Consider the following 26,661-nt stretch of genomic DNA (forward strand, 5'->3'; position numbering starts at 1 on the left):
CTCACTTCACTAAGCCAGGTGAGCCATGTTCTAAATTAATCGGGTTAAAAATTAATCTGTATAAAAGAATTACATTTTTTTAAATCTAACCCGACTCAAATCCATACGAGACCGATTTGAACCGCGAATTCTAACTCATTTTTATAACAGTAATTAGAATTCATAATATAATATAATGCAACAAGGGTTAGTTAGTGATTTAATTTATAGTATTCAAATTTGCATTCTTTAAATAATGCAATAAAAGAATTTAAATTGTTTTTTACTTTAATTTATAATTAAAAAAAGAGGACAATGGATAGTTCATCCTGCTTCATTTTTTATTCCATTAATAGATCAAAACAGATTGATAAATAAAAAATACTAACTTAACGTGTTAAATTAAGACGAAGTGAAATGCCTGTGGTTCCCTTTATTATCATACCATCATTGTTAATGTTATTTATTCTCAAACAAAATAATATTTCAAATCAACACTAAAACACATATTATAAAATAAATGTTCTAAAAGATAAAATATATGAAAATACTTATGTCTTTATATTTTAAATGATCTTAGTACTAAATAATTTTTTAATTAAATAAAATAGTGTTTTATACTTGTTTCTGCTGAATGGGACCGGGACGCTCAAGTCAGAATGGACTTTTGCAAGTCTATATAATTATCAAATAACAGAGAGTTTACCTTCTCCTTTGACTGCTATTTATATGATTTCAGAGAATATTACCCATTAATTTACCTTTTAATGGCTTTCAATGCACACTTTAAATACTCGACAATGACGGTTACTTCATTAACTACACATTCATGAGTATTCAACTGTTGTCTCCAGTCCACAGTTTTATACATCTCCCCAATCCGACATATTGTGCTTAAGAGATCCGATCGGACATATTAGGCTGGGACACCCGATCAGACATATTAGTCTTGCTTCCACCAACTCTGCATTGTCCAAACCTTTCCGATCGGTTGCCCGCCCTCAGTAGTAACAATAATCTTTTTTATATAAACCGTATTTGCCTATATTCAAACTTAAAATAGCAGTTGTAATCGTTTATCAAAAATTCATTCACATGCAAGACATTATTTATACTCTGTTCTGTTTAAAATAATTGGCCATGTGCGCTGGATTTAGTTAGAATCGAAATGTAACGGTCACTCAAATGATTAAATTGGAAAATGGCATTAGGGCAGGGAAAGGGGAAATGAGTGATGTATTTTGTTTTGGCAAGTTTCAATTTTTGTTAAATTTTTGTAAGATAACAGAATTTGTTGTTAGTTTTTGGGATATGAATGAGTAATAATAATAATAATAATATAGTAGTCAGAGGTGCATTTTGCAATTGCAGTCATCTTTGTCACCTTCTTCTTTCTTCTTCTTATTCTTCCTCAGCGAGTGAGTGAGTGAAGGAGTGTGTGAATATGAGCAATCCCAAGGAAGAAGAACCGTTTTCTAGAGCTGCAAGAGCAGCAGAAGATCTTTACCATCTTCGAGACACTTATTTTCCACCCAACCCCGATGACAGAATCTCCAAGTTGCAACACGAATCCGATCTCGCTCTTAATCTCCTAGATTCCATTCCCCCAGGTCAGTTTCTTTCCAATCTACACATAAAAACGTTTCCTTTTACCGCTTTTCAACAAAGGGTATCCTTCTCCCATGCTCCTTCAACAACCCGTTTGGTTTATACTTCATACTCAACCGTTGTAACGCGGGAGCTTTGTTTTGTTGTTTTTTTTTTGCTTTTCTGGGATTCTGGTTGAAGATTTGAAATTCAGGTTTTTCATGACTTCTATTTTGCTTTGCTAATAATGTGTGAAATGAAATTAGTCTTCCCTCCCTCCCCGTTTGGGGATGATTGCAACCAGTCTTTTAGGTAGACATGTCCGATAGAAGCATTCAGTTGACAAAGTCTATTCAGTGGACAATTGTTTAACACTTTTTTTTTTCTATGGGTCATCAGATGCACAAATTACCTGTATTTGTGTTAAACCAAGCATTTTTCGAAAGTAAGTCTGTGTACAAACATATGGTACGTTGTAATAGAAGGGCAACATTACACGCATGTTGGAAATCAAGAACATTTTTCTTTTCTTTTTTAATGTAAAGGATGTGTTTTAGAATTGTGTTTTTTTTTTTTTCAATTTTAGAAGGTATGGTAATGACATTAGCCTTAGTGATCATTACACCACCCTAAATATGTGAACTTTTATTTTATATGAAAGGATATCACTACCGAAAGAAAGGATATCATCATGGGGATGGCATAGTCTTACGTGAAGAAAGCCCCAGTGTCTAACATAAATTCAACTAGTTGAGACTGATCAGCCTCAACTAGCAAGAGTTGTTTCTAAATATCTATAGTCTGATGCTTTATAACAACAATTTAAGTCATTTCCCTTTAAGTTGGTTTGCTAGGAGGATCATATGATGCCATAAATTTCTGTCTTTTATTGTTGAGTAGATAAAAATTATTTACCTCTGAATCCCTCTTAATGATTTTGAACTACAGTTTTCTTTGGTTTCTGTCTTCCTTTGACTATTGAACTATCTTCTATCTAGTTAGCCCTCCATGGTGGTTCTTTTATGGGTCTTCTCCTCACATGCCCAAACCATCTAAGGTATATCACTCTGCCAACTTTTTTGCAATAGGGGCTACTCACCATTTCCTAATGCTATCATATTTTTGTGTATCCACTCATCCATTGTGACATTCTTATTTTTTCAATGTAATCTTACTTTCTTGTTGGCTCTTTAAAGTCCAACATGCTATCCCATGTAGCATTACAGGTCTTCTATGCGGTAATTTTTTCCTTTAAGCTTAGAGTGCTACTTTTTACCACATATCACCCATGAAACAATCCTCCATTTCATCCACCCTGCTTGGTTCTCATGGTAGAGGTCACTCTCTGTCCCTCTGATATTTTGTAGGATGGGCTGAAGGTACTTAAACCATGCTATTTGTGGTACTATATGTTTTCAACAATTACCAGAGTTACTGTGTTGTATCCCTCGATTAAATCCTTATACTTTGTCATACATGTACTTAGGAAAATCCATGTGTTTCCAGCCAAGGCTTGTCTCCAATTTTCATATCTCTAACTTTCCATTTACATCTTGTCCCAACTCTCCCACTAAGACTTTATCATGGTAGACTTCAAAAAGCATGCACCGTATCACTAATTCTTGAATATGTACCGTGAATATGCCCCAAGCCAAGATCAAAAGATAAGGACTCAAAGTAGGTCGTTGGTGCACGCTATGGTTATAGGAAAATCTTCTGTATGTTTACCTTTTGCGCAGTTGAAACTCCAAATTTCTCAGAGTGGCTTAAATTGAGCAATCTTGTCTTGATGCCTTTCTTTTGTTATACTGTCCATAGAATCTCTCTACGCTTTTTTCTCCAAATAAATAAAAAACATTTGTAGGTCTTTTTTGTTCCTCGTATATTCCTCCATAAGTGTTGGTAATGCTGTGATGCTTTATAGTATATGAAAAAATATGCTTGCAGAGAAACTGTTATAATGTTCCTATTGAATATTTTTCATATTTTTTTCTGCCCAGACTCACTTAGAAAATAGGATGACATCTTCCACTTTTTTTGCTTTTGAACAATGCTTCTGCTTATTTCTGATAAAGTTTGTTAATAAAATTTGTTGCATTTCCCAGAACAAAGAAGATCACCTACACAACGTGCAACATTTGAATATCTTAGGGGTAAGATGTTGGATGTATTTCCTGACTATAGGAAAGAAGCTGAGGATCATCTATCAAAAGCTGTAAGCAAGATTGAATTTTAGCTTCTTTGATTTAGTGTCTTTTTGTTGATGTTTAAATGATTGTAATGTACTCTTACATGGGCCAGGTCAAGTTAAACCCATCTCTTGCAGATGCTTGGCTATGTTTAGGAAATTGCATTTGGAAAAAAGGAGATTTAACTGCTGCAAAGAACTGCCTCAGTCTTGCATTAGACAAGGTATCAAGAGTATATTTTGTTGACTTCCACGATTGATACTACTGTAGCCTTTTTATAATATTTACAATTGGTTGCAGAGCTAGAGATTTCATACACCCTAATAATAAGTGACGGGCTGGAACTTGTTCATTATAATTTAATAAGTTTCCTTCAAATCATTATGTTTACAAAAGAATGGAGTTCTTATACGAACTTAGTTTTGTTTGTTTCCTCTGTTTTTGTTTTTGTCTCCTTGTTAACGGGGATGTTATATATTACCTATTCCTCCTATGTATTCTTTCCGCTAATTTGAAATAATTTTTTTTTATAAGAAATGAAAATAATGAAATTCAATATTCCCTTCTCCTTTGTGAAATGTTGGAACTAAATAGTGAGGCATTTTCCATTTCCAAACAGGTGGCAAAAGAGATATTCTTGAATCTGAATATTGATCTATTTCAAGGAATATATTTTATCTCCACTCTATTCCTGTCAGCAGTGTGCAAATTATAGTCTGCTTATTTCATTTAATGATCAATATATCCTGTAAATTTTTGTGCGGATAACAAGCATATATTCATTTGCACGGGTAGCAATTGTATACATTTTAGAAATATATATTTTAAAAAGAAATATTAAATTACATGTTCAAAATTGTATAGAAAAACTGAAGAATAATGTGCTAACAGTGTTACTGATGAAAAATTTGGATTGCTACTAATGAAGTTCAAAGTGTGAAACTTGAGTGAATGAAAAAACATGATGAATGATTTTTCTTTTTCCTGGAAATCCAATCCAATTCAAAGCCTTCTTAACATTTTACTAGAACATCCATATATTACTAGAACATTTTAATAATGCCTGTTAATAAATTAAGGAATAGAACACACATGTATCAAAGAAGGCTTCGATTAAATGAACCTATATTAATTTGTATTTGTATATCTGTTTTTAACAATGTTACCCGATTTTGAATCTTCGATATAATTGGAGCTTCGGTGACACTAAACTGTGAATATTTTTTTATTTGTTAGAATGACTTGGATAATGGTCTAGCAACAAGCGGAATTGTTTTCTATGCCCTTTTTTTAAATGCTTTAAAATCATTTCACACTTGCACTGTGGCTAGCCTGTTCCTTGAGAGTTAAAGTATTGCATCTCTTTGAAATCATGGTAATTTCTTAACATGATAGTTTGGTTCTTGTTTTCCTGGTATTAGATATGCATCTGTAGTTGATGCGCTTATGGGGAAAGACTATTATTTTTTAATACAAATAAGGGAAATTTACTGGAGGCCAATAGGCCATAAACGTTTTCTCGCAAGTCTCATTTTTAATTTGCTCTACTTCATATTCCATTTAGAGACATGATGAATGACAATAGGTATTTGTTGTCTCTGCAGGGTCCTAACAAAAAGATTCTTTGTCAACTATCGATGCTTAAAAGAAAAATGTCTCAAGGTAAGGGATACGTTTACATTTCTATTCTTTTGAAGATCATTTTTCCTTTTTACTAACTCCTAATTTGTTCAGTCATTGTAACTTGATTTTTCGCACTTGTGTATATAAAATGAAAGAGCCTTATGAATCCACATTCGTCCTGTGTTGACTTTTGTCGTAATTATACTGATTGGCATGGTTTTCTACTTTTACGAAGTCCAAAGCATCACATGATCTGTATAGCTGATCTCACATAATGGTATGAGGCTATTGTTGTGGTGGCGATGCTCAGTCTCTCATGATTTTCAAGAGTCATTAATTTTAATGCATTTTTTATGATAGACACATGCAGTCAGAAAAAATATTTGATTTTCCTTAAAAATAGGCTTAAAACCCTTCATGATGTTAGAATTGGGGAAACTGTGGACTATTTCCTCCTAGTGGAACAACATGTTATGATTGCTTGTAACTGTAAGAAATTTTTTTATTTAGTGGTCTCAGATGTGGTTATATTAACATGATAGTGACGCCTGAGGTTCTGGGTTGCATTGATTCTTGAGCATTTAATTACCTAAGGGTATCTTCAATGCAAGAACTCAATTTGGATTTTTAACTCTTTTACTAGGTATCTTATCCCCACCTGGGATTTAAGAATGCTCACTAAATTTACGCCAGTGATAGTAAAGAACTTGACTTCTCAACTTATTTGTAGTGGTTGTCATTTTATTTAATCTACTTGCAGAAGAACCCCCATTTTAACTTGGGAATTTTTTTTATGGTTAAGGAACAGTAGCTGTTAGTTTTGTTTGTAAGCAACTTCTGTATGAATTCATTTGCCCCAATGGTATTCCCAAGTTGCTTAAATTTAAGAACATGCGCAACTTCATAGGAGTTGCTCTATGTTACGTATTTAAACAAAAACACAAGTCAGAAACAAACCTATTGTGTATTATGAAGCTCTAAAATTTTTGTATACATGCTTGGATGCATATACATGAAAAGTTGGGGATGACAGTGCAAGGGTGGAGGAAAAGTGGGGCTGGTACGAATGAAGGAAAGAGGCGAATGTGCAGAGAGAAAGGGTATTCTAATTTGTAAATGAACTATGATAGTTATATATATTCATGTATTTAACCTTTTCATTTCTTTTATTTGTTGCCAAATTAATATCATAGGGGCCTTTTTTGTATTTTTGTGGATTAAAACAAGAATGGGAAATATTGGGATCTAATCGATCTCTTGCATTTGAAGTATGAGATTATTTCGTGTGTTTATAGGACTTTGTATTCTCCAGCTACTACAGTTGGCGTTTATTGTGTGATTGTCCAATGCTTCTGATAAACTGGCATCGAAACTTAAACTCCACCTTGCCTCTCAGCTGCAAATGAGCAACGTGGGAAGTGACACTAACACATTGCAATGTTTGCCTGGGGTCCAGGGCTAGTGCACAAACAGCCTGCATGGGTCCTGAGGCTACAAAATGTGCTGGGATGTTTAGGATCATTGCAAGATTTATAGGACTTATGTCCCACATTGGAACATGTGATTATATTGTGTGCCTTATATGGCTTCGGCCTTTCCAACTACAATTGACTGGCTTTTGTGGTATGGTTCTAGATTTCTTAATAGAAAACTGTCTAACACTGAGATTTATTATTGTGCTTTCTATGAACTCAGGTGTGGAGAATCAAGCAGAACTGGTTGAGGAAAGCATTCAACATGCCAAGGAAGCAATCACTTTGGATGTCAAGGATGGGAACTCTTGGTGTAAGCTCTCATATAAGCTATTACCATGACATTTTTAAAAAAAAAAACATCTGATTACTGAAAGCTATTTGGTCTATTCTCCAGTAGATTTATCTGTAAACATACAGTCAGCTCTAATTATGATGAATTGGTGATTGGTGTAAAGTTGCTAGTGATTAGGCTGTAAGTTATTTACGGAATAACCCCTTCATTTTTAATTGATGAAAATAAGTTACACTGTAAACAGTGGAGCAGTGCACATATTAGATACACATGGTTTCTCTCTAACACTGTTTCCTTAAATGAACAGAGATAATTGAAATCGAATATTAGTGTTGAGATATGGCTCAGATTCTGTTATATGGTTAGATTTTGAAAATACAATTTGTATTTATTATAGATTGCAAAAATGGGGTGGATCCGATAGGCTAGGTGACTTAACCCACCCCCGGCTAACCTGGTGGACTACAGCAGGTTGGTCTGGCCGGCTCTTTATTTGTATTTTTTTTTTTAAATGTAGATGTTATTAAGTGTTTAAGCTTGGGGTTCCAACTAATATATATATATATATATATATATATATATATATATATATATATATATATATTTGCTTTAAGTTTTCAGTCCTAATAAAAATCAATATTAGGTCCTTTAACTAAATTTTGTCTATTTAGATTATTTTATGAAATAAGAAACTTTCCTTTTTTTCTGTTTCTTTTGTTTTGTTTTTTGCTTTTTGATGGAACAGCCTATTGGCTCACGAAGTTGTCCCTAAGGTGGACCATATCTTTAGTCCACCAGTAGCTGGTAGGGCAGTTTGTCCTGATCCGGTATTAGCATGCAAGGGTAGGACAGGGCAGACTGACCTGTTTTATCACCTCTAGTATTTTTCTTAATAGCCAATTTTAGGATATTAGCTATATAGAATAATAAATTAATATTTTCCTTATCTTTAGCCTATCTTGTATCTGTGTATTCGTGAGTCCCTTTTACAGCATGAATCAGTCAGAGAACACAGTTCCTGCATATCCTTTTCTCTGATCTCAACCCAAGTATAAGAAACCAATTTTCTTTGTGCTATCTGTCCTAAGATACTATCAGTGGTGTCCTTAAGAAGTGTTTATAACTAAATAGAATACATGTGGGAAATCGAGCAACTTTAAATTTTCAGTATCTCTCTCTTTTGGTCCAAGTCTTGTTTGTTCTGACATAAGATGCAATCTCTGATCTTTTAATATCATCTATTCTGCTTGGCAGATAATCTTGGAAATGCTTGCCTTACAAGTTTTTTTGTCACTGGAGCTTGGGATCATACCAAACTTTTACATTCTTTAAAAGCATATCAAAATGCTGTGAGTATGAAGAGGGAAGATTTATAAATAGAAATTTATAATGTGCATACGGTAGAAATATATCTTACTTCTGGTCACTTTTGTTATACTCATTTCTACTTGGAGATTATTATTGTACGTAATATTTATTGGTGAATAGTATTATCATTTACAAATTGGAATCGAAGACCTAATGTTTCGTTAATATGTACCAGGAGAAAGATGAAAGAATGAAGTCCAATCCAGATTTATATTTTAATAGTGCTACAGTACGTGGAATCTTTGATCCTTATTCTGTGTTTCATTGTATTCTAGTATTCATTAAAGAAGAGTTTGACGTTGAATACGCCACCTTACTTTTCTCCTGTATTTTTACTGTCGTATCAGTTCCACCTTAATACAAAAAGTAATATTTAGACCCCAGTTATATAATAGCCACAGTGGCAACTACATTTACTGGGCATAAATAGTGCATTGAATATTGCTTTTTCGTGTTTCTCTTAATAATTTCTTACAGGTTAACAAATATCTTGAGAACTACCAGAGGGCCCTTAGTGGATTTGAGGCTGCTGCTTTAAAGGATCCAGGTCTCAATGCTGCAGAGGAGGTTCAGAAGATAGTCAGTTTACTTGACAAGGTGGACAATCTTTTGAAGGTAATGAAATGAAAATTTTCCTTTGGCTATGTAGTGGTAATTTAAGCTAGTAATTTGTTGAAGCATTATTCATAGGTTTTTTCTGTGGCTTGATATTCATGCATGGAGGATTCTTTTCATGATAAAAGCTGGTAACTTCAAGAAACATTAAAGTCCATTCTACTCCTCTCCCCACATACCAGCAATTTTTCTAACAGGTTGTAATCAACATATTAGAAGCTGCTGGTTTATAAATAGTTTTATTATGCACAGGGACATGTAAGAGCTAAGCGAATGACATCTTTGGCTTCGTCATTGGTTGCTGTTGATTGTAAGCACTTTTCTGTGAGCTTGGGTTCAGTTTGTGGTCCATCTTTAATTCTACTCGGCCTCTGCTTGTAATAAACCTTTAAATCTCTTCACTATACTGATTACTGACTTGACTCATGCCTACTTTTTGGTGCAAGTGAAATCGCCATACAGAAGAGTTACCATAGACCTTTTATCAGAGGGTCCAAATAGAGCTCTTGCAGTGGAGGGGAAAGTTTTTTTCTTTATTAGGACTGAAGGTGTTGCTCCCCTGTAAGTCCTCTACTCCTGAAAAGCATCTTTAACTATATAATGTCTTTTCCATAAACAGATCCTTTGAAAAGCTTCATTATATACCCAGGAATGACATTCCTGAGGTTAATATAACTGAATATCGAAATGTTTGGTTAATATTTGTCATTCACTGTAATGTTTTTAAATTTATTTTGCTAAATATAAAAATATTAGAAAAGGTAAAATAAGATGAAGGTTTACAAATCGTTTTATGATACAATGGGGGCAAGGAGGGAAAATTTCACTAGACCCTACTTGGAAAACGGGTTGATTATTTGAGTCACTCTGTTTTATAAAATAACTTCCATTCACATGGAAATATAAGATCCCCACCCTTACACATGGGACTATGAAAAAGGAAAATATGTGTAATATACATTCCTTAGAATGAGTCAGCTTGAGAATAATTTCTTATAATTTGCACCAAACATCAGAATGTTACATTCCCATACTCGCATCCTGCCAACAATTTTGTAAGACTTGAAACAAATATACTTGTACATTTAGAGGCATTTTCAAAATAATCCCTATTGTCTTTATTGGACATTTTAGAGTAAAAATAGAGCATCTAAGTTAGCACCTACTTGATAAAGTATAGCACTACTCCAAGGAATTGAGTACCTCTTAGAGAGCACTAAAGGTACACGAGAAGATAAAAAAGTAGAGAAGCACTTAATTAACCGAGCAGCATGTAGTTAACCATGGACAGTGCTATAATGGTGTACATTATTCTGAAAAGATTTGTAAGTTTAAAATTCAATTTTCTAAGAAAAACTTTATAGGGTCTAAATAGAAAATACGGAACCACAATTTTAGTTTTACCCAAATAAATCTTTTCCTGGTTCTTCTTGAAGTTATTTGTTCAAATGTATTTTCCCTAATAATATATGATTGTTAATATTTATTCTGTCTTATGTTTAAGCAGGATAAAATTTTAGATAAAAAGACGATAAATTTTGAATTTTCATTTCATAAATGACATAGTAAATTGGGGCATACAAGAACAATTCACTAGAAAATTCGTATGATTTTGTTTTAAAGCAAAATACCTGTGGGTAGTGAAAGGAATAACCAACCGAGACCTTAATGGCTATTTGTTGATAGTTCTCTTTCCATAAAGATTTCCCACGAATTGTTCTCTGTGTCAACTTTCACCCATGTTAATAACATGTTTTTACTGTCCACATTGTAGTGTGAAGATTACTGTATTTTTCCAGAAAAAGAACATATTTTCTTACCATTTATGTTAAAATGTCTTGGGAATTGTTGATTGGAACCAGATATCTTCTTGTCATTGCGCAGATACTATTTGCTTTGTGATTCAAATCATTCCTGCTTTGTTGTCTCGATTTATGGTGTACGTACTGATGTGGTAAGAACTGCTGCTGAACTTTTATTTCGATTTCTCCTATTTTCTTTTTCTGAAGTAGAAATTAATTGTTCTACCATATATTTCAAGGGTGGCAAACCAGTTGCATACTTCCTTGTTTCTCATGTCTAGTAAGATTTCGTCTAGTAAGCATATGGACTTCGTTCCTTTAGGGAGTGTCCATGAAAAATCGTCGTGTTGAGATGTTTGATAACCATTGACATTAAAAGGGATAAAAGAAATGACCAAATGATCATTGACAATGAAGTGTGCAGCTTTACTGGTTCTGATATAATTATTGATTATTGTTTTATTCGTCCTCTCTTCTCTTATTTACGTGAGTACTTATTATCTGAATAATAGTTTGGTCTGGTTGATTGTTTTTTTTTTTCCTATTGCCATGCTTTATCAATTGATTAGTTATAATTGAGTCCTTATCATCCAGATTAAAGAAGGAGATCAACTAACAATGCTTGATCCTTATTTTCGTGATGTTGATTTCTCGTGGAATGAGAAGGTACGCTTTCTTTAAAGATGTTATTTATTTAATGCCATGATTTGCGTATTCCTCCATGTGTTTGTAATATAGAACAATGCATTCTGATTAAGGATTTACCTTGCTTTTATGTGTGTTTTACAAAAGCATTACCAGTTCAAGTCTATACGCCTGGATTTCTACGAACAAGTACTTGTAAATGGAAAAGCTTTGACTCCTCAACAAGCTGTTCGTACGTCAATATATGCTCAACATAAACCCTGAAAAGGCCACTACTGAATTATTTGAGTTCTTCTTGTCTTCTGGCTGTTGGTGTTGGATGCTATATTCATTGAGTAAATAGATTGGTTGGTTGGTACATTTATACATGTGAATTCTGGTGGCTCACAATCTGATAATAGGAAAAGGAGAAACTTGAGAGGAAAGTGTTACATTTGGCTTTCTGTTGTCCATCAAGCTTTTACATCTGTTGAATATGATAGCTTGAAGATTCTTCTGTTTGTTTCCGATGCTTTTAACAGAAAGTTTTGTAAAAATCTTGTTTGTTGTTGTATCAAAGTCCATCTCGCAAATGCTTCATCTTTTTTTAATTTCTTTATCTCGGCAAGAAAAATGAAGGGGATGATAATGAAATGCTTAGAAACTTATCAACTTTCTTGTAATGTCAAACGGTCCACTGAAGAAGTAATAGCTTCACATTCTTTAGCAGAAGAGTTTCTTTGAGGAAGCTCAAAAGCTAAGCAAGAATCGGTGAAATGAAAGAATAAAGGCATTAGGAGGCTGTGTAAGGCAATGTGAAAGCGCAGTTTTGAATATATAGGAATTTGAGTGTGTTCATATCATAAATGGCAATTTCGCAGTTCTAAAACATTCTCCTCTGCCACCATTTGGGATACTTTCGACTAACAATTTGATTAATATGCTATAGCATTAGTTGAATGAATTTATTAGGCTTCATCAGGTTACTGAAAAACAACAAAATTTAATCACTCTAAAGGAACAATAACAAAGCTATGATTATGAGTTGAAACCTATTTTTCATATCATGCCACTTCAAAGTGAACAAAATTAGAAGAGTGGAATAAAAATATCTACCTACAGCTGAAAAAGTCTCGTAATCACTAATGTACACTTAAAAAAAGCACAGTTTTGCTAACCTGTTACAACTAAAATATAAGTTAGTATGTTTTCTAGTACTTTACATGTTATAACTAATTATTATCTTATTCTAAAAAAGGATTATCTTAAAATTGATGTTAGGAAAGTCTCTATCTATTTATCTATTTACAAATATGAACTTCAATATTATTGCTATTGAATTTCATGACTTATGAATAATTATTCTATTATCATTTGAAACAAAAATGTTCAGTGAAAAAAATTTCATTAAATTTTCCTTTTTTATGTTTTGAAATAGAAACTAATTTTGATTTTATGTGAAAAATAGTACATATATTGTAAGAGTCATTATTTATTAAATTATTATTATATATAAATAACTGAAAGTTTTTTGGCCAATCTTCTGATAAATATGAAATGTGTCCAGATGTTTGTTACGAATATGAATGTTGCTCATTCTTTTCCTTTATGGATTCACTTATTGACACTGCTGAAGATGTGAAGGAGCTCAGAATAAGTGGAGTGTTTCAAGACTTGCTTAGTGAGGAAGACTTGGCCAATCTTTTCAATGAATTGGGTAATGATTTACCGACTAAAGTATACTGTGATAATGTCTTCGTCTCCACTAATGTTGTGGCTTTCAGCAAGAAATTATAGCCATTAAGCAGCAAATTGAAAAACACTGCACAACTAAATGGAAGACATGGTTGGCTGAAGGTTACAATACTCATTTTAATACTCCTTGGGCTATGGTTGCCTTTTTGGCTGCAATACTAGCATTGACTCTCACTTTCATCCAAACCTGGTATTTGTTATTCCATTAAGGTATTTGTGTGACTTGCAAATTTGATATTTAATATTAAATCAACTCAATTTTGCTAATATAGTATAACAAACCAATTTTAATATTTTATATAATTAAATCATAATTAAAAAAATTGAAACTTATTTTAAAATATAGTTATATTTTAAGTTAAAATTAATTTATATACAAGTTAAAAATTAAAAATCATAAAAAGTAAGTATGTAAGAGAATTTTTACAATTAGTTTATGCATAATTCAATTTTTTTTGTGTAATTTATTTTGCTCTTTAAATTTTTTTTCAAAGTCTTTATGAAAAAATTTTCCAAACTTAATCAGAATAGTATATTATATTAAGTGGTATCTATTTAGTCAAAAACCATATCATTAATTAATTCATACTTTCAAAGAATGCCTTTAAAACTAGATTACAATAAATATATATATATATATATATATATATATATATATATATATATATATATATATATATTCTGAATTCATCTTCGAAACACTAAAGTATTCCATCAATATTAACTGAAGTCAAGAAAATTTTGTTTCTTAGCATCGGAAGCTGAAGTCAAAGAAGCAATGAACATACAACAGGTCCCAGAACAATGAACAAATTAGGGATCAAGTGGGCACGACACAAGTATTAATGCTTTATATTTTCTCTTCAGATTGAACTTAAATATGTGGGAGAATCCCCTAGTAAAGTACAAGTCCAACAAACTATACACAAGGTTGTATCTGCTTAATTATGCACAATCCAATGATGATGCAAAACAACACAAGCCATAAAAAACACAACACAACACAACATTCACGCTATGCAAAGGCTTCAAACAAAGGACCGAATCTCATTTATTTAAGGGATGACATCAGAAAAAGAATATTAACTTTATCCTACAAGATGTACGGATAAACACTATTGCTGCTTATAGTAACCACTTTGGTGAGGCGGAGGATATGGAGATGGAATTGTATAAGGAGGTCGTGGCACAGAGCCAGGTTGCTGTGCTTGTGCATTATAGTACGGACCACGCCATCCTGGATATGCTGGCTGGCCATACTCATGGTTTCCCGGTGGCTGCTGGTGAACCTGAGGGGGTGGGTATGGAGCAGTTGATGATGGTGGAATGTGATATGGAGGTGGAGGCTGATGATGCGCAGGACCACCATACGGGGGAGGTGCATGATGGCCATAGGGAGCAACTGGTGGCTGCTCAACTGGCTGATAATAAGGTGCTTGTGGCCGAGGATCTGTTTGTGTACTGGCTCTTTGATTTTGGCTTCCAACTGATGGGTAGTTGCTGTTAAACGAAGCACCTGCGTTTTTGTCCTGGAAACTCAGACCAGCCAATTGTCTCTGAACATCCTCAATCATTTCCCTGCACTGAATGTTCCTTGTCATTACAAAGTCGTTGCTCTGCTGCTTTACGTTTGTGATTGCATCCTACCAAACAAAGGAATTGCGTATTATTGCATGATGATATTCAATTTAAACAGTATCATCCAACCATGTCATTCAGAAAATTTTAGGAGAATCTAAATTAGCATTAGCCGAAGAAAGACTGCATGCCTACATGTATACTATTTTAGATAAATATAAAGGCAAATGGGATATTAAAGGGGAAAAAAAAGAATAAATACTAGTAGTGGTTTTGTAGAAGTTATACATTTAGAAGGAATAAGTGGAGGAAAAAACCAATAGAAAAATCTCTAGTGATTTGTGGAAGTTACAAAGTTAATGAATAAATAATATAATCAATCACTTAATAAAAAGAAAACCACTTAAGGGGCAAGCATGTCTTTAAAAATATGCGTATAAATTATGATGTCCCCTTTCAATTATCAGCAATAGATAAATGACAGCATGGAATCAATTACACTGATTTTGGATAAAGAATTTTAAAAGAGTAATTTTAAGACAAAACATGTTGAGTTAGTTAGGGCTTTCTTAGTAAAAAATAATGGTTTTTTCAATTCATGCCAAACATACTTTTTCAAATTTATGTCATCCATTTGAGTTACTCTTTTATACGACGCATGTGGAAGTTATTTCTCATATCAACATTAGTCAACATCTTCTTGACCAGTTTGGGGGGATTACTTTACAACTGATGTTAACTGGAATTCTTTTACTAATCTTAATAGGAATGTTTTTTATTATTTATATTGTTAGGATTATCTTTATTGTTGTAGATCATTATTATTTCTCACTCAATATTAGTTAAGGTTTTCTCCAAAGGCAATTTGTTTACATGAGCATGATTTTTTTGTTGGCATTTGCGTGATAGGTTTTTAGGAAAAAGCTATTTTGAGACAACACTGTTCACAAATAACTCCCATTTGACACTTGTTTTTCTCAATAAAATATTAATTAATTTGAGTGTCAAATGGAAGTATTGGTGTGAAAGTATCAATTCTCATTTTTTTATCATTGTCTGTATTGATTTCTTTTTATTAATCACACCCAATGTTATTATTAATCAACAATTTGTTAAGAATCTTTTATAATGTTAATTGAGAAAACTCAGTAAAAAATGATTGTAGTTGATATCAACTAAAAAATCTTGACCAACATCAATCTAGAAAAAGCTTTGCTAAAGTGAGGAAAAAAATATCATAAAATGTCAGTTAAAAATATCTTAAAGAACTTTAACCGAAAAATAACATCAATCAAGATTGACTAAAAATCATCAACAATACTGATATTTTTGAATTATTAATAATTATTTAACATTTAAATATTTTTTGCATTTGGTGATAATTGAAAATTTGTATCCAAAAAGGAAATTAAAACACAATAAATTTAAATTATCTTATCCAAACAAAATATTTGAAAAATAAAATAATCTGGAATGAAATCAATTCAAATGCAACATATTTAAATGTCTTAAAAATTATAAAATTTCATATCCAAAAGCAAATTTAAAGATTCAGTATGTTCTTATAGAATAGAATAAAAACCATATATGTAGTTGATAAGTTCTTACCTGCAGCGTAACATAGAATTTTAACCCTTCATTGATGTTGTCCTTTATTTCTCGAAATTTTGCAATGGCAGCTTCAATCTGCTTGTAGGCTTTTTCACGTGAAGCTGAAATAAATTAAGAAACTATCAGAACATAATATGTGATGCAGGAAAGGTGCACTCGAATTGGAGCATTGTGTACAAAAAAGACAAAACTGAGTTTCATGAACAGTAACAGTTGAGAAAACTTCCGGTCACTGGCTAGTTATAAAATTTTATGTACAGTATTAAACATAGTCTGAAAACAGACTTGGCTTTGTCATCATGATGCCAAGGTACAAAAACCAGATTCAATCTAGAAAACAACCAAACGCCGCCTACCTTTGTAATCTTCAAGATTGAAGATAGCAGAGAACTCATCATTTTGAGCCTGTGAACAATGACAAGCAATTATCAGAATCACATCATTAAAATTTATCACTTCGTCTATCCACAATCACCTAGAAAAGAAGTATTCAAAAACCAATACTCTACAGTGAATAGGTATAATGGTAGATAAAATCAGTCACTCTTGCCTTCACGGCAAGGTCCACCTCTCAAGAAGCATGAAAAACTAAAGAAGGTAGTTTTATTCGCTGCTAAAGTAGTCTCAGGAATTAGTTATAGTGGTAATCAAGAATATAAAGTATAGTCGCCCTGAATAGGCACTGCATGGAAAAGACAGTCCCAAAAAATGAACAAATAGTGGGAAACATTTCTTTTCTTAAATGCTCGTTAGATGAGTTTCGGGCATACAGAGATAAATACCTGGATTTGTAGCAACAATTGCTCTTGAGCCTCAATGTTTTGAGCTATTTCATCACAAATATGGTCATATTTTGCTAGCTCCTTCTTGAAGAGATCATCATAAGAACCAGTGGAAGTCATCAACTTTGGTAATATATCATCCTGAAAGATATTACACAAATATAATCAAAATAGTGTATTTGGGTGTAATGCATTCATGAATGGTAAGCTACACAAGAGGAAACATTCCTAGTGATTCTTCACATCCACAACATTCGAAACTAAGTGAAGAAAACAAACCCAAACCATTAAATAGTCTAGCACAATAAGTTAAGAAAATACAAGTTCAAAACAGAAAAATACTATATACTTCTGTTTATCATTCTTAATTAAGGTTCAGCCTTTTTTTCATGTTGCACATGGGGAATCGTGAATTCAAATGATAGCAAAAATGGGGCGGAATCTCACATTAACCGTAGATATAAAAAATCCACATATGAATTACTTAGTATAAGAAGAAAGAAATAATTTATGGATGAAAAATCATGTACCCAAGAATAAAAAGTGAAACGTTAATGCTATAAACAGTGCCCAAAAATCAAGAGGAAAGTTTTTATTGAAGAGTGCCACTAATGCAATCTCACCCAGGCTTCCAACACCCCCCCAACATGATTTCCAACAAAACTTTCTATATATTGATTCACTAACCAAGGCACTGATTTGCACCACTTAAAGTGAAAATAGAGCCTTTACACTTATGATAACAGATACGTGCCAAAATAGGTGTATTTTTTATTATCAGTATCTTGCGTATATGATACTGAAAAGTGAGATGATGGTGAAGGTGCTGGGGGAGAGTAGGAGATGACAGCAACAGGGATATGGGGAAGCGGAAGCAAAGGAGAAGGGATTTTAAGTTGGAAAGGTCACAAGTGGATAAAATTTATATCTCTTTATATAATTTATAAATATCAATGTTATTTAATAGAACAGTACCTGCATATTAAAAAAAAACTGTAGGTAGGATATCATTTCAAATGCTAGAATCTATAACGCAACACAGATTCAAAGGCATAAGCTTAGTATCATTAAAGGATTGATTTTGTGCAGTAGATAGAATAAGTTAAATTTAGCTTCTCTAGACTGAGCGATTCACATTGAAGATACAAATATCCCAACCATTGATAAAAAAATATCAAGGGATCTGATTTGTTATGCATGAGTATGTAATATCAACCTGAAGTTATCTCATGAAATTGAGATTCATTTATTTTCTCCCTTAGTTGAGATTCACTTTAGAGAGCGCCAAACCTGATTTGTTTAATATACTTTTGGATGTTGCACATGCATAATCCCCTAAGATCCAAAAACACATACTGGACCAAGGACATTTATTTCTGAATTCAGAATGTGGAGAATCACACATTATATGCAAACAACAGGTGTAATACTACTTCGATATCATTAAATATCATGAGAAAACCAATTTGTTAAGAATAAACAATGCATAAAATTTCATGGAAAGGCATAAGCATATCTCCCGCTTTTAGATAATAAGACAGGAAATGTAGCTTCTACTGGAAGAACTAAAAAATGTAATTATGTGAATCTGGCTTATCAGGCATACCTTTCTTTTCATATCTTTAAGCATATCTTCAAGACCAGCCCTTTGAGCTCCGAGAGTTTCTAGTTGCCTCTGCATTAGTTAACACAATTGCAACAAGAATCATACACAGCAAATGGAATATTGTAACTTCATTTAACATTACATCCTGCCAAACAATTAAAAATTTACCACAACAATCTCAATGTACATTAAAGTGCCTTCTATTGCTAGCTCTAACTAAACAATACTCATTCAGATTCACTTTTCAAATTCGCCATTGGATTTCTTAACTTTAATAAGCACTCCTCACTAAGAGTATAGCTACAAAGAAACCATCCAGCACTCGGTTCGTTGGTAAATTTTATAATCACGGCATACAGGGAATGAATATGAAAGGCCATAATTAAAAAAGGCGTGAAATGAAAGGATCACTTGTTGTGATATGAAATTAATCATAAAATACTGATTAGAATTTTAAAATTTCACTAAGATCTCACTAAGTTACATACATGATATTTAACTTGTATTTAAAATTTCCCATCCGCTATCCAGTATCCACTATCCTATTATAGCAATGTAGGGTTGGCCACTAAGATTGATAACTAACAACGATACAACATGAAACAACGGCTGCATCAATTAGGATGCAAGAAAATGTCATAGATTTTATTTCTGAGAAGTCAGAAATTATAATAGAACAATAACAAGACCAAAACCAGCATACCAAACTTTGCTTGAGAGACCCCACAATAGCATCTTCATTTTGATCAAAAGACATAATAGGCCTTGCCAAGCTTGGAAGTGCGGATTCAATCTGATTAAAAAACAGAGATTCAGTGACTTAACAATGTTTTCAGATGACACTGAGAAACAGATAACCAATCACAAATAGTACAACAATTTACCGGACGAGCATCAAGGATCGACATGAGTGCTAAATGTTCTCTAACTGATCGCTCAATCCTACCATCACTTTCAGCAGCCTGCTTCAAGTTACCAGCAAACCGGTTGAGCCTATCCTGTAAGTTTTTAGTCAAGGTGCTTGACTGGGGCCTGGTCCATTTCGTGCCAAATTGACTTCTAAATTGAGAATCTTCTCTTGCTTCCTTCTGCAACAATTCCTCAGTCTGGACCAGCAACTCTTGATTCACCCTCCTTAGGTCCTTAAGTTGCTGCAACTCTGCTTCCAAACCAGCAGGGCCCCCACTGATCTGCACAGCTTCCACATCTTCTTTGAGACTTGTTGGAAGAGTAAAATTTCCTTCCAAAGCAAGAATGGAATCCGGCAGTTCCATTTCCTTAAGCCTAACTCGGGTTAGCTCACTAGCTTGCTGCAACTTTTCAGCCTGTGTTCTTATAACATCATCTACCATTTCAGTATACCGTGAGAGGGCCTTTGCACTGCTGTCAGGAACAAGACTTGCAAACATTTTTTCTTTGCTTGCATCCAGCACCTCATTCATTGCCATGGGCTTCACCATAGAAAATGATGGAATGGGGGCTAACGAACTTGGTGAAGGAACTCTCATGAGATAAACCCTATCATTCTCCTTGACAGCTCTTTCAAGGTTCCGATTAATATTGGCCTCTAACTTGCCAATTGCATCAAGAATTTGCACCGCAGCACCCTTAGAGCTCTTCTTCGCCTCAGTCAACACATTAACAGCACTCCGTAGCCGTGAAATCTCCTCCGCTATTTCCTCTTTATCGTGCAGCTCCAATCCATACCTATAACAAGCTTCTGCATAAAACAGCGCAGCCTTTAACTGTACATGAACTATCCAGGACTTTTCAAAATGCTGGCTCAAAGGTGCAACATTCAGTGCAGCTAAAGCTTCCTCGTAATATATCCCAACCTACAGGTATAACATATCAACTACAAGTCAGCTCTCGTCCAAAAAACAAAAACAACTGTCACAATATCAACAAATCAGTGACCAGAGCAATCAAACGATCGGCATTTGAAAAAAAGGTATCATATTCATGATTCATAGTTAAAATTATACTTGCTAAAAAGTCCTAAAGCTTGAAACAAACTTAAGAAACTACAGTGAGCTTCTACCATTCATGACCTGGCCTGAAATGACAGATGGTAACGCCAGTTGAATGAGTGTGCCCTCTAAAACAATAATATTTGGCCTATAAATCAAACACCGGCTAGTTCTCAACCAAATGATTGCATTAGCATAAAAAATCTACTCACAAGTTATCCATAATTAAAATTGTTCACGCTAAAGAATGTGCACTTGCTAGAGTCCTAAAACTTGATATGAACTGAAGAAGCTCCAGTGAGCTTCTACAATACGTCAAAGGACTGTTCAATGAGCATCCCAAGTAAAATTCATTATACTGGGGCCAAGGGATTATACGTCTAACCATCCTCAGCCAGACAGTCCACAGCAAATACGAACTCAAAGTTGTCAAACAATCAGAAGCATTTGCATAAAACATGTGGTATTGACAATTCGAAATTAAAATTGTTCATAATAGAAAACAGGAGTCCCAAAGCTTGATAGGAACTCAAAAAAAAAATCATGGCGTGGCAGTGTGAAGGATTGATCACACCTATTCTACGAGAGCCCTCGCAGAAATCATTCTATGGACCCAAGGATCGGAGGCCCACTAGAGAAACGGCCAAAAACCAGACAATCTAGACCAATTTGGAATAACATTAAATTTTGTTGAAATGACATGACTTTTGGTTGTTTGATCAAGGGAAACTCATTGGACCTCTTAATTGTGTCAGATAGTTTCTTCTAACTGTCTAAACAGTTACAAATTAAGACTTAAGACCGTCCTGATACCCGTTCGCCACACTTAAACTAAACCAACAATTAGGATAAGCAAAACACTGATATGATTGATGGCTTCTATAAATTCACGGTACATCAAAGCGCATCCATGGCTAAAGTTAAACCATTTCGTCAATAACCAAACATGAGGGCAAACATACAACACCGACTCGAAATTGTAGCCAGGCATGGCCTATTGGTCCTATTGGATGATCTAGAGTCCTTCAAGCATCAAACTTGAAAGAATGATAATAAGTGGTGAAAACCTAAAACTGATTAGCAACGAACCTGTCTGGAGATCTTGGCACAGACACCGGGAGTGCTCCCTTTAGCAATGGTGTTCTCGAAGACACACTCTTGCGCCTGCGCGAGCATGAGCTTCTCCAGCATCCCAGCACACTCAACGGACAAATCAACGGTGGTGGAATTCCCAACGGATGCCTTCATAGAGGCGTTGTCGCGGAGGAAGGCAAAGGAACCGGCGGCAGCAATGAAGGCATGCGAGGCCTGGCGGCGGCCGTCAACGGTGTTCCGATCATATGAACATCCAATCTGGCTGTAAACGGCGCCCAAATTGAAGAGCACGGCGGCCTTCTCGAGGTGGATGTTCTGCTGCGAGGCCTTCTGCTTTGGCTTGAAGGCATCGAACCAAACAAAGGTGAGGGCGTTGACGTGGTCAGGGTCCGGGGAGATTGGGAAGCGCGTCTCAACAAGGCAAAGAGATTTGAAGTAGGTTTGGAGGACATCGCGGCGCGCCGGCAGGGACGGATCGAGGTGACGTTCGATTTCGTAGCGAAGTTGCTTTAGGGTTTGTAGATCGTCTTCGACGTTCTGCGCTTCGCGCTCGGAGTAGTGATACGCCACGTAATTGCGGAGGGGGCGATACATATCAACGGTATTGGTCTTCTTCTCGAAGATCGCGAGCACGATGTTGGCCGAGGCCGCTGTGGAGGACGACGGCGACGCGGCCATGGGTCGGAAAGAAGATTCGAGAAAGTTTGGATTGATTACAGCGTTGAGAATGAGCGAACGGAAGGAAACCAAAACAGCTTTGCTTAAGCCAATACGCTAATTACCTCTTCCTCTGTAGGAGGTGGATCAGTGACACTGTGACCAATCAACTGCATGCCCCGTGAGAGGGTTTAGAATTTCGGTCAGACGCGGAGAAATCAGAAACTAATCTTTTCAAATATATTAAATCGAGATTAATTCTTAACGATTAAGGTTGTGCAGAAACTTGGTATTTCTTGTTTCTTTCCATCCTTCACTTTCTCTGACCGGCATTCCAAATTCAACCTTTGTCACCTTGTTCTTCTAAAACATTTATAGGGCAACTTTAGAAACAACATATATGATGTCATGATGCAGATCAATTTTTCGATAACGATTAATTATAAAAATAAAGAACCTTAGAAAGTAAAATCTAAACTGTATATTTATATTAGGTTTTCTAAAGTTAATCAAAATGGTCCTTAATTTTGAATCAATTGAGTCATTTCCGTTAAGTTGGCTGGACGGCGTTAAAAAAATTGATGAGTGGATGCTGAGATGATAAACGAATGCTCGTCCATCAGTGAACGAATGCTCTTCCATCAGCGAACGAACGCTCGTCGACCACCGATCGTCGATCGTCCAGTGTGGAACGAACGGTCGTCCAGCAGTAAGAGGTCGACGAGCGTTCGTTCTCTGGTGGACGAGCGTTCGTTCGCTGGTGGACGAGCGTTCTTCGTTCGTCATCTCAGCATCCACTCATCAATTTTTTTAACGCCGTCCAGCCAACTTAACGGAAAGGACCCAATTGATATCAATTTTCTAAATTAAGGACCATTTTGATACACTTTAAAAACGAGGACCCATCTCCTTTATATTACTATGCACATCAATTTTTCAATAACGATTAATTATAAAAATAAATAAGGGCTTAGAAAGTAATATCTAAACTATATATAGATATAGATACATATTTATATATATAGATATAGATATATATTTATATCTATATCTATATATATAGATATATATATTTATATCTATATTTATGTCAATATCTATCTATATATATATATATATATATATATATATATATATATATATATATATATATATATATATATATATATATATATATATTTATTTATATGTGTAGTATTTTATAAAAAAAATCTAAATTTCATATTTATTAATTTATGTTATGATTAATTTATTAATACAACTTAAATTCAAACCAATTATTTTTTATTAATAGGATAAAATAGGATATTACATTAATTAATTACATCTTATTGATGAATTTTTATGGCTAATGACTTTTTGCATATGGATATTCTCTCAAAGAAAATGAATAGGTTGTTAGGTTGGATAGTGCTTACCTCGAATCTTATTCTTCGGATAAAACTATACCTATTACTCAACATACTACCAGCTGGATATTTGCATAAAAGAAATCAATGAATTTTTTCAATCCATGAATATTTTAAAACAATTATCTTATAAGTTTTTAAATGAAATCCAAATTAAATTGCAAAAGAAATACAAAAATAATGTTTAAAACATATATCCAAAGTGAATGGATAAGTAAAGAGGTTATTGCATAGATGCATAAAGTAACAAAGAGAATAAATAATAAAATCTAAGGATAAAAACGTAATTTCAACTTTTTAGCGGATAACGGGTATCCGCGGTTTGAATAGTGTAATACCAACATCCGATCTATTTAGAAGCGAGTATTTAAATACTCACAACCCACAGATAGTAAATATTTGCGGACTAGAATTTTTTTACCATCTGGTTATAATCAAATAAGATAGACAATAAACAAGTAGAGTAACTCAAATTTATTGCCTTCTATTTTTTTATAAATATAATGTTTTGATCTCTTGTAAGAGATTATGGTGTCAAATATCTAAAATATTTTTCTTTAAAAAAAAAAGCAATATTACTAAAGTTAGGTTGATATTGGTGACGATTATCATATAAAATAAGTGACTAATTTCAAATTTTAAAGGTTTTTTGTATTAAAATTATTTCATTTAAGGAAAGTATGTTCCATTTGGTACAAATACATAGTTACCAGAAATAGATTATTATAAATTAAATAGAGTTAGAAGTCTTATATTAAAAATTACAAGATGAATAATATATAAGTAAAATAACTTGTAAACTCTTTTTTTAAGGTTGAGTGGTATAAGAGTGTTTTACATAGATTTATCTACTTACGTGAACAATAAATTTTATTCCAAATTTAATATCACAAAACTAAAATTCATATGAGACAATTGAATGATAAATATAGCTTTGAACGTGATTGGGTACATTATTTTGAGTGATAAAATTAATCAAACAAAACCAAGTGTCACGTTAATTTGAGTTGATGATTTCAATTAAAACTATTGAAACGAAACTATAATTCAACAGAAAAAAAATACATTTTCTTTTGTATAATTTGTTCAATAAATTTTAATACTTTTTGTTAATGATATAAAAAAATTGTGAATAAAAAATCTAAATAGATAATCGAGGTAAGGAGATAAAAGGAATGATATGATGCAAATAGTGAAGGAATGTATAGAAACCCATGTTGAAGAAAAAGATCCAAAGAATAATTATCAAAGTAAATAAAGGATAACAAAGAGTTTATTAGTTAATGCATCATAAAGGAAAGTATTAAGAAAGATATGCGTTATATAAGGTTAAAAACTGAATAAAGCTTAAAAATAAAGCAAAATATGATAACCATTATAAATAAAAAGAAAATAAACACGATTAATATAACATGGACCATTTTAAAATAATTATCACAATTATATGTAAGTTTTTCTTATTTTATTTTAGTTTAAATGTAAAAAAACAAGAGAAAATACAAATAGATCGAACAACTATAAAATATGAGTGACAATTTGTTAATACAATTAAAAAACTCTACAAAGTTTAAGAGAAGAAATATAAGAAATCCAATAATAAATGTAAAAGTTTGAATTATCAATTTTCCTAAATTTTCTTTGTCAAATTTTCTTTTATCTTCATTTATTTATTTTCTTACAATTTACATTATTACAATAAGTTTTCTCCACCTTCATCTTTATCTCTAATTTTTCCATTGCTTCATTTACGCTTCATGTCATTTTTATATGCAAAAGAACTCACAAAACAAATTATAGGAAACAGATACACGAATTCCTAACTAAAATACACCTTAGAAGACAATTTAGTAACTTGAATATTATCGCAAAATTAATTCATCTTTTAAATTTTGATCCGTTTACAAAATTAATATTTCAAAACTAAAATTTATTCTTCCTTAAATGATTTTTTATTTTTTTCTCAAAGTGATTAAAAGTTAATATCTGTATTTTTAATTATTTATTGTAAATATTTTTTTCTCTTATTTCACTTTACAACGCTCAGTTTTAAAACTTTTTCCTCTTTTACAAAAAAAGACAACTTCTCACGGTCTGGTCCTTGAGAAGTCAAATTTTGAAAGAATTTTAAACATCAAACATCAAATTATCTGTTAAGAAATGAAATTCCGTCCATTTTAAAAAATAATCTTGTATTGAATCTATTTGAGATTTTGTTCACTTGAATAAATTTGGAGGAAATTATTGTTTATTTGATTTGGAAGTAAGTGAGAATGAATTTAGGAGTGAAGTAAAGTTTGTGAGAATTAGTTTGGATTTGATTGACGTGACACATTAATAAAAAAAGTTATTCTAAATCCACTCTTACCTACCTTCAAATCCACTTAAATAAAAAAATTTATCTTCAAATTCTCTCACATCTCCTCAATCACTCTCATTCGTAAACAAAATATAAAAGATTTTAAAGAAAGAGACGTTGTTTATAATTTTATAATGTATTTAAAATAAATTTATTATTTTTATAATAACTTCGTAGAAAAAGATGAATAAAAAATAAAAAATAAGTTTACAATTTTAATTATTATAATTGATGATAAATATCTTTAGTTATAATGTTTTATTTTTTCATAAAATTAATAATAGTAAA

At 33.0% G+C, this 26,661-nt stretch overlaps 2 protein-coding genes across 2 annotated transcripts; one reads left to right on the forward strand and one right to left on the reverse strand.

The window, feature by feature from the left end:
* The first annotated feature begins 1,188 nt into the window (after positions 1-1,188).
* On the forward strand, positions 1,189-12,160 carry LOC148194809 (uncharacterized). The gene is made up of 13 exons (XM_088097865.1): positions 1,189-1,589; positions 3,672-3,781; positions 3,868-3,978; positions 5,360-5,417; positions 7,074-7,163; positions 8,400-8,494; positions 8,689-8,742; positions 8,991-9,128; positions 9,381-9,438; positions 9,575-9,689; positions 11,013-11,082; positions 11,525-11,596; positions 11,723-12,160. Exons 1-13 carry the CDS (start codon positions 1,424-1,426, stop codon positions 11,837-11,839), a joined length of 1,254 nt encoding a protein of 417 aa, XP_087953991.1. The 5' UTR covers positions 1,189-1,423; the 3' UTR covers positions 11,840-12,160.
* Positions 12,161-14,151: 1,991 nt separating this feature from the next.
* Positions 14,152-22,935, reverse strand: LOC148194810 (vacuolar-sorting protein BRO1-like). Its single transcript, XM_088096671.1, has 8 exons — positions 21,946-22,935; positions 19,771-20,721; positions 19,590-19,679; positions 18,887-18,955; positions 17,281-17,421; positions 16,855-16,903; positions 16,496-16,599; positions 14,152-14,952 (listed from the first exon to the last, which is right to left on the reverse strand). The coding sequence occupies exons 1-8, from the start codon at positions 22,627-22,629 to the stop codon at positions 14,425-14,427; spliced, it is 2,616 nt and encodes an 871-aa protein (XP_087952797.1). The 5' UTR covers positions 22,630-22,935; the 3' UTR covers positions 14,152-14,424.
* Positions 22,936-26,661: the final 3,726 nt, after the last annotated feature.

The sequence above is a fragment of the Vigna umbellata genome, chromosome 8 (assembly GCF_029865625.1).
Source record: "Vigna umbellata cultivar VRB3 chromosome 8, Vumbellata_1.0, whole genome shotgun sequence".
NCBI lineage: Eukaryota > Viridiplantae > Streptophyta > Magnoliopsida > Fabales > Fabaceae > Vigna > Vigna umbellata.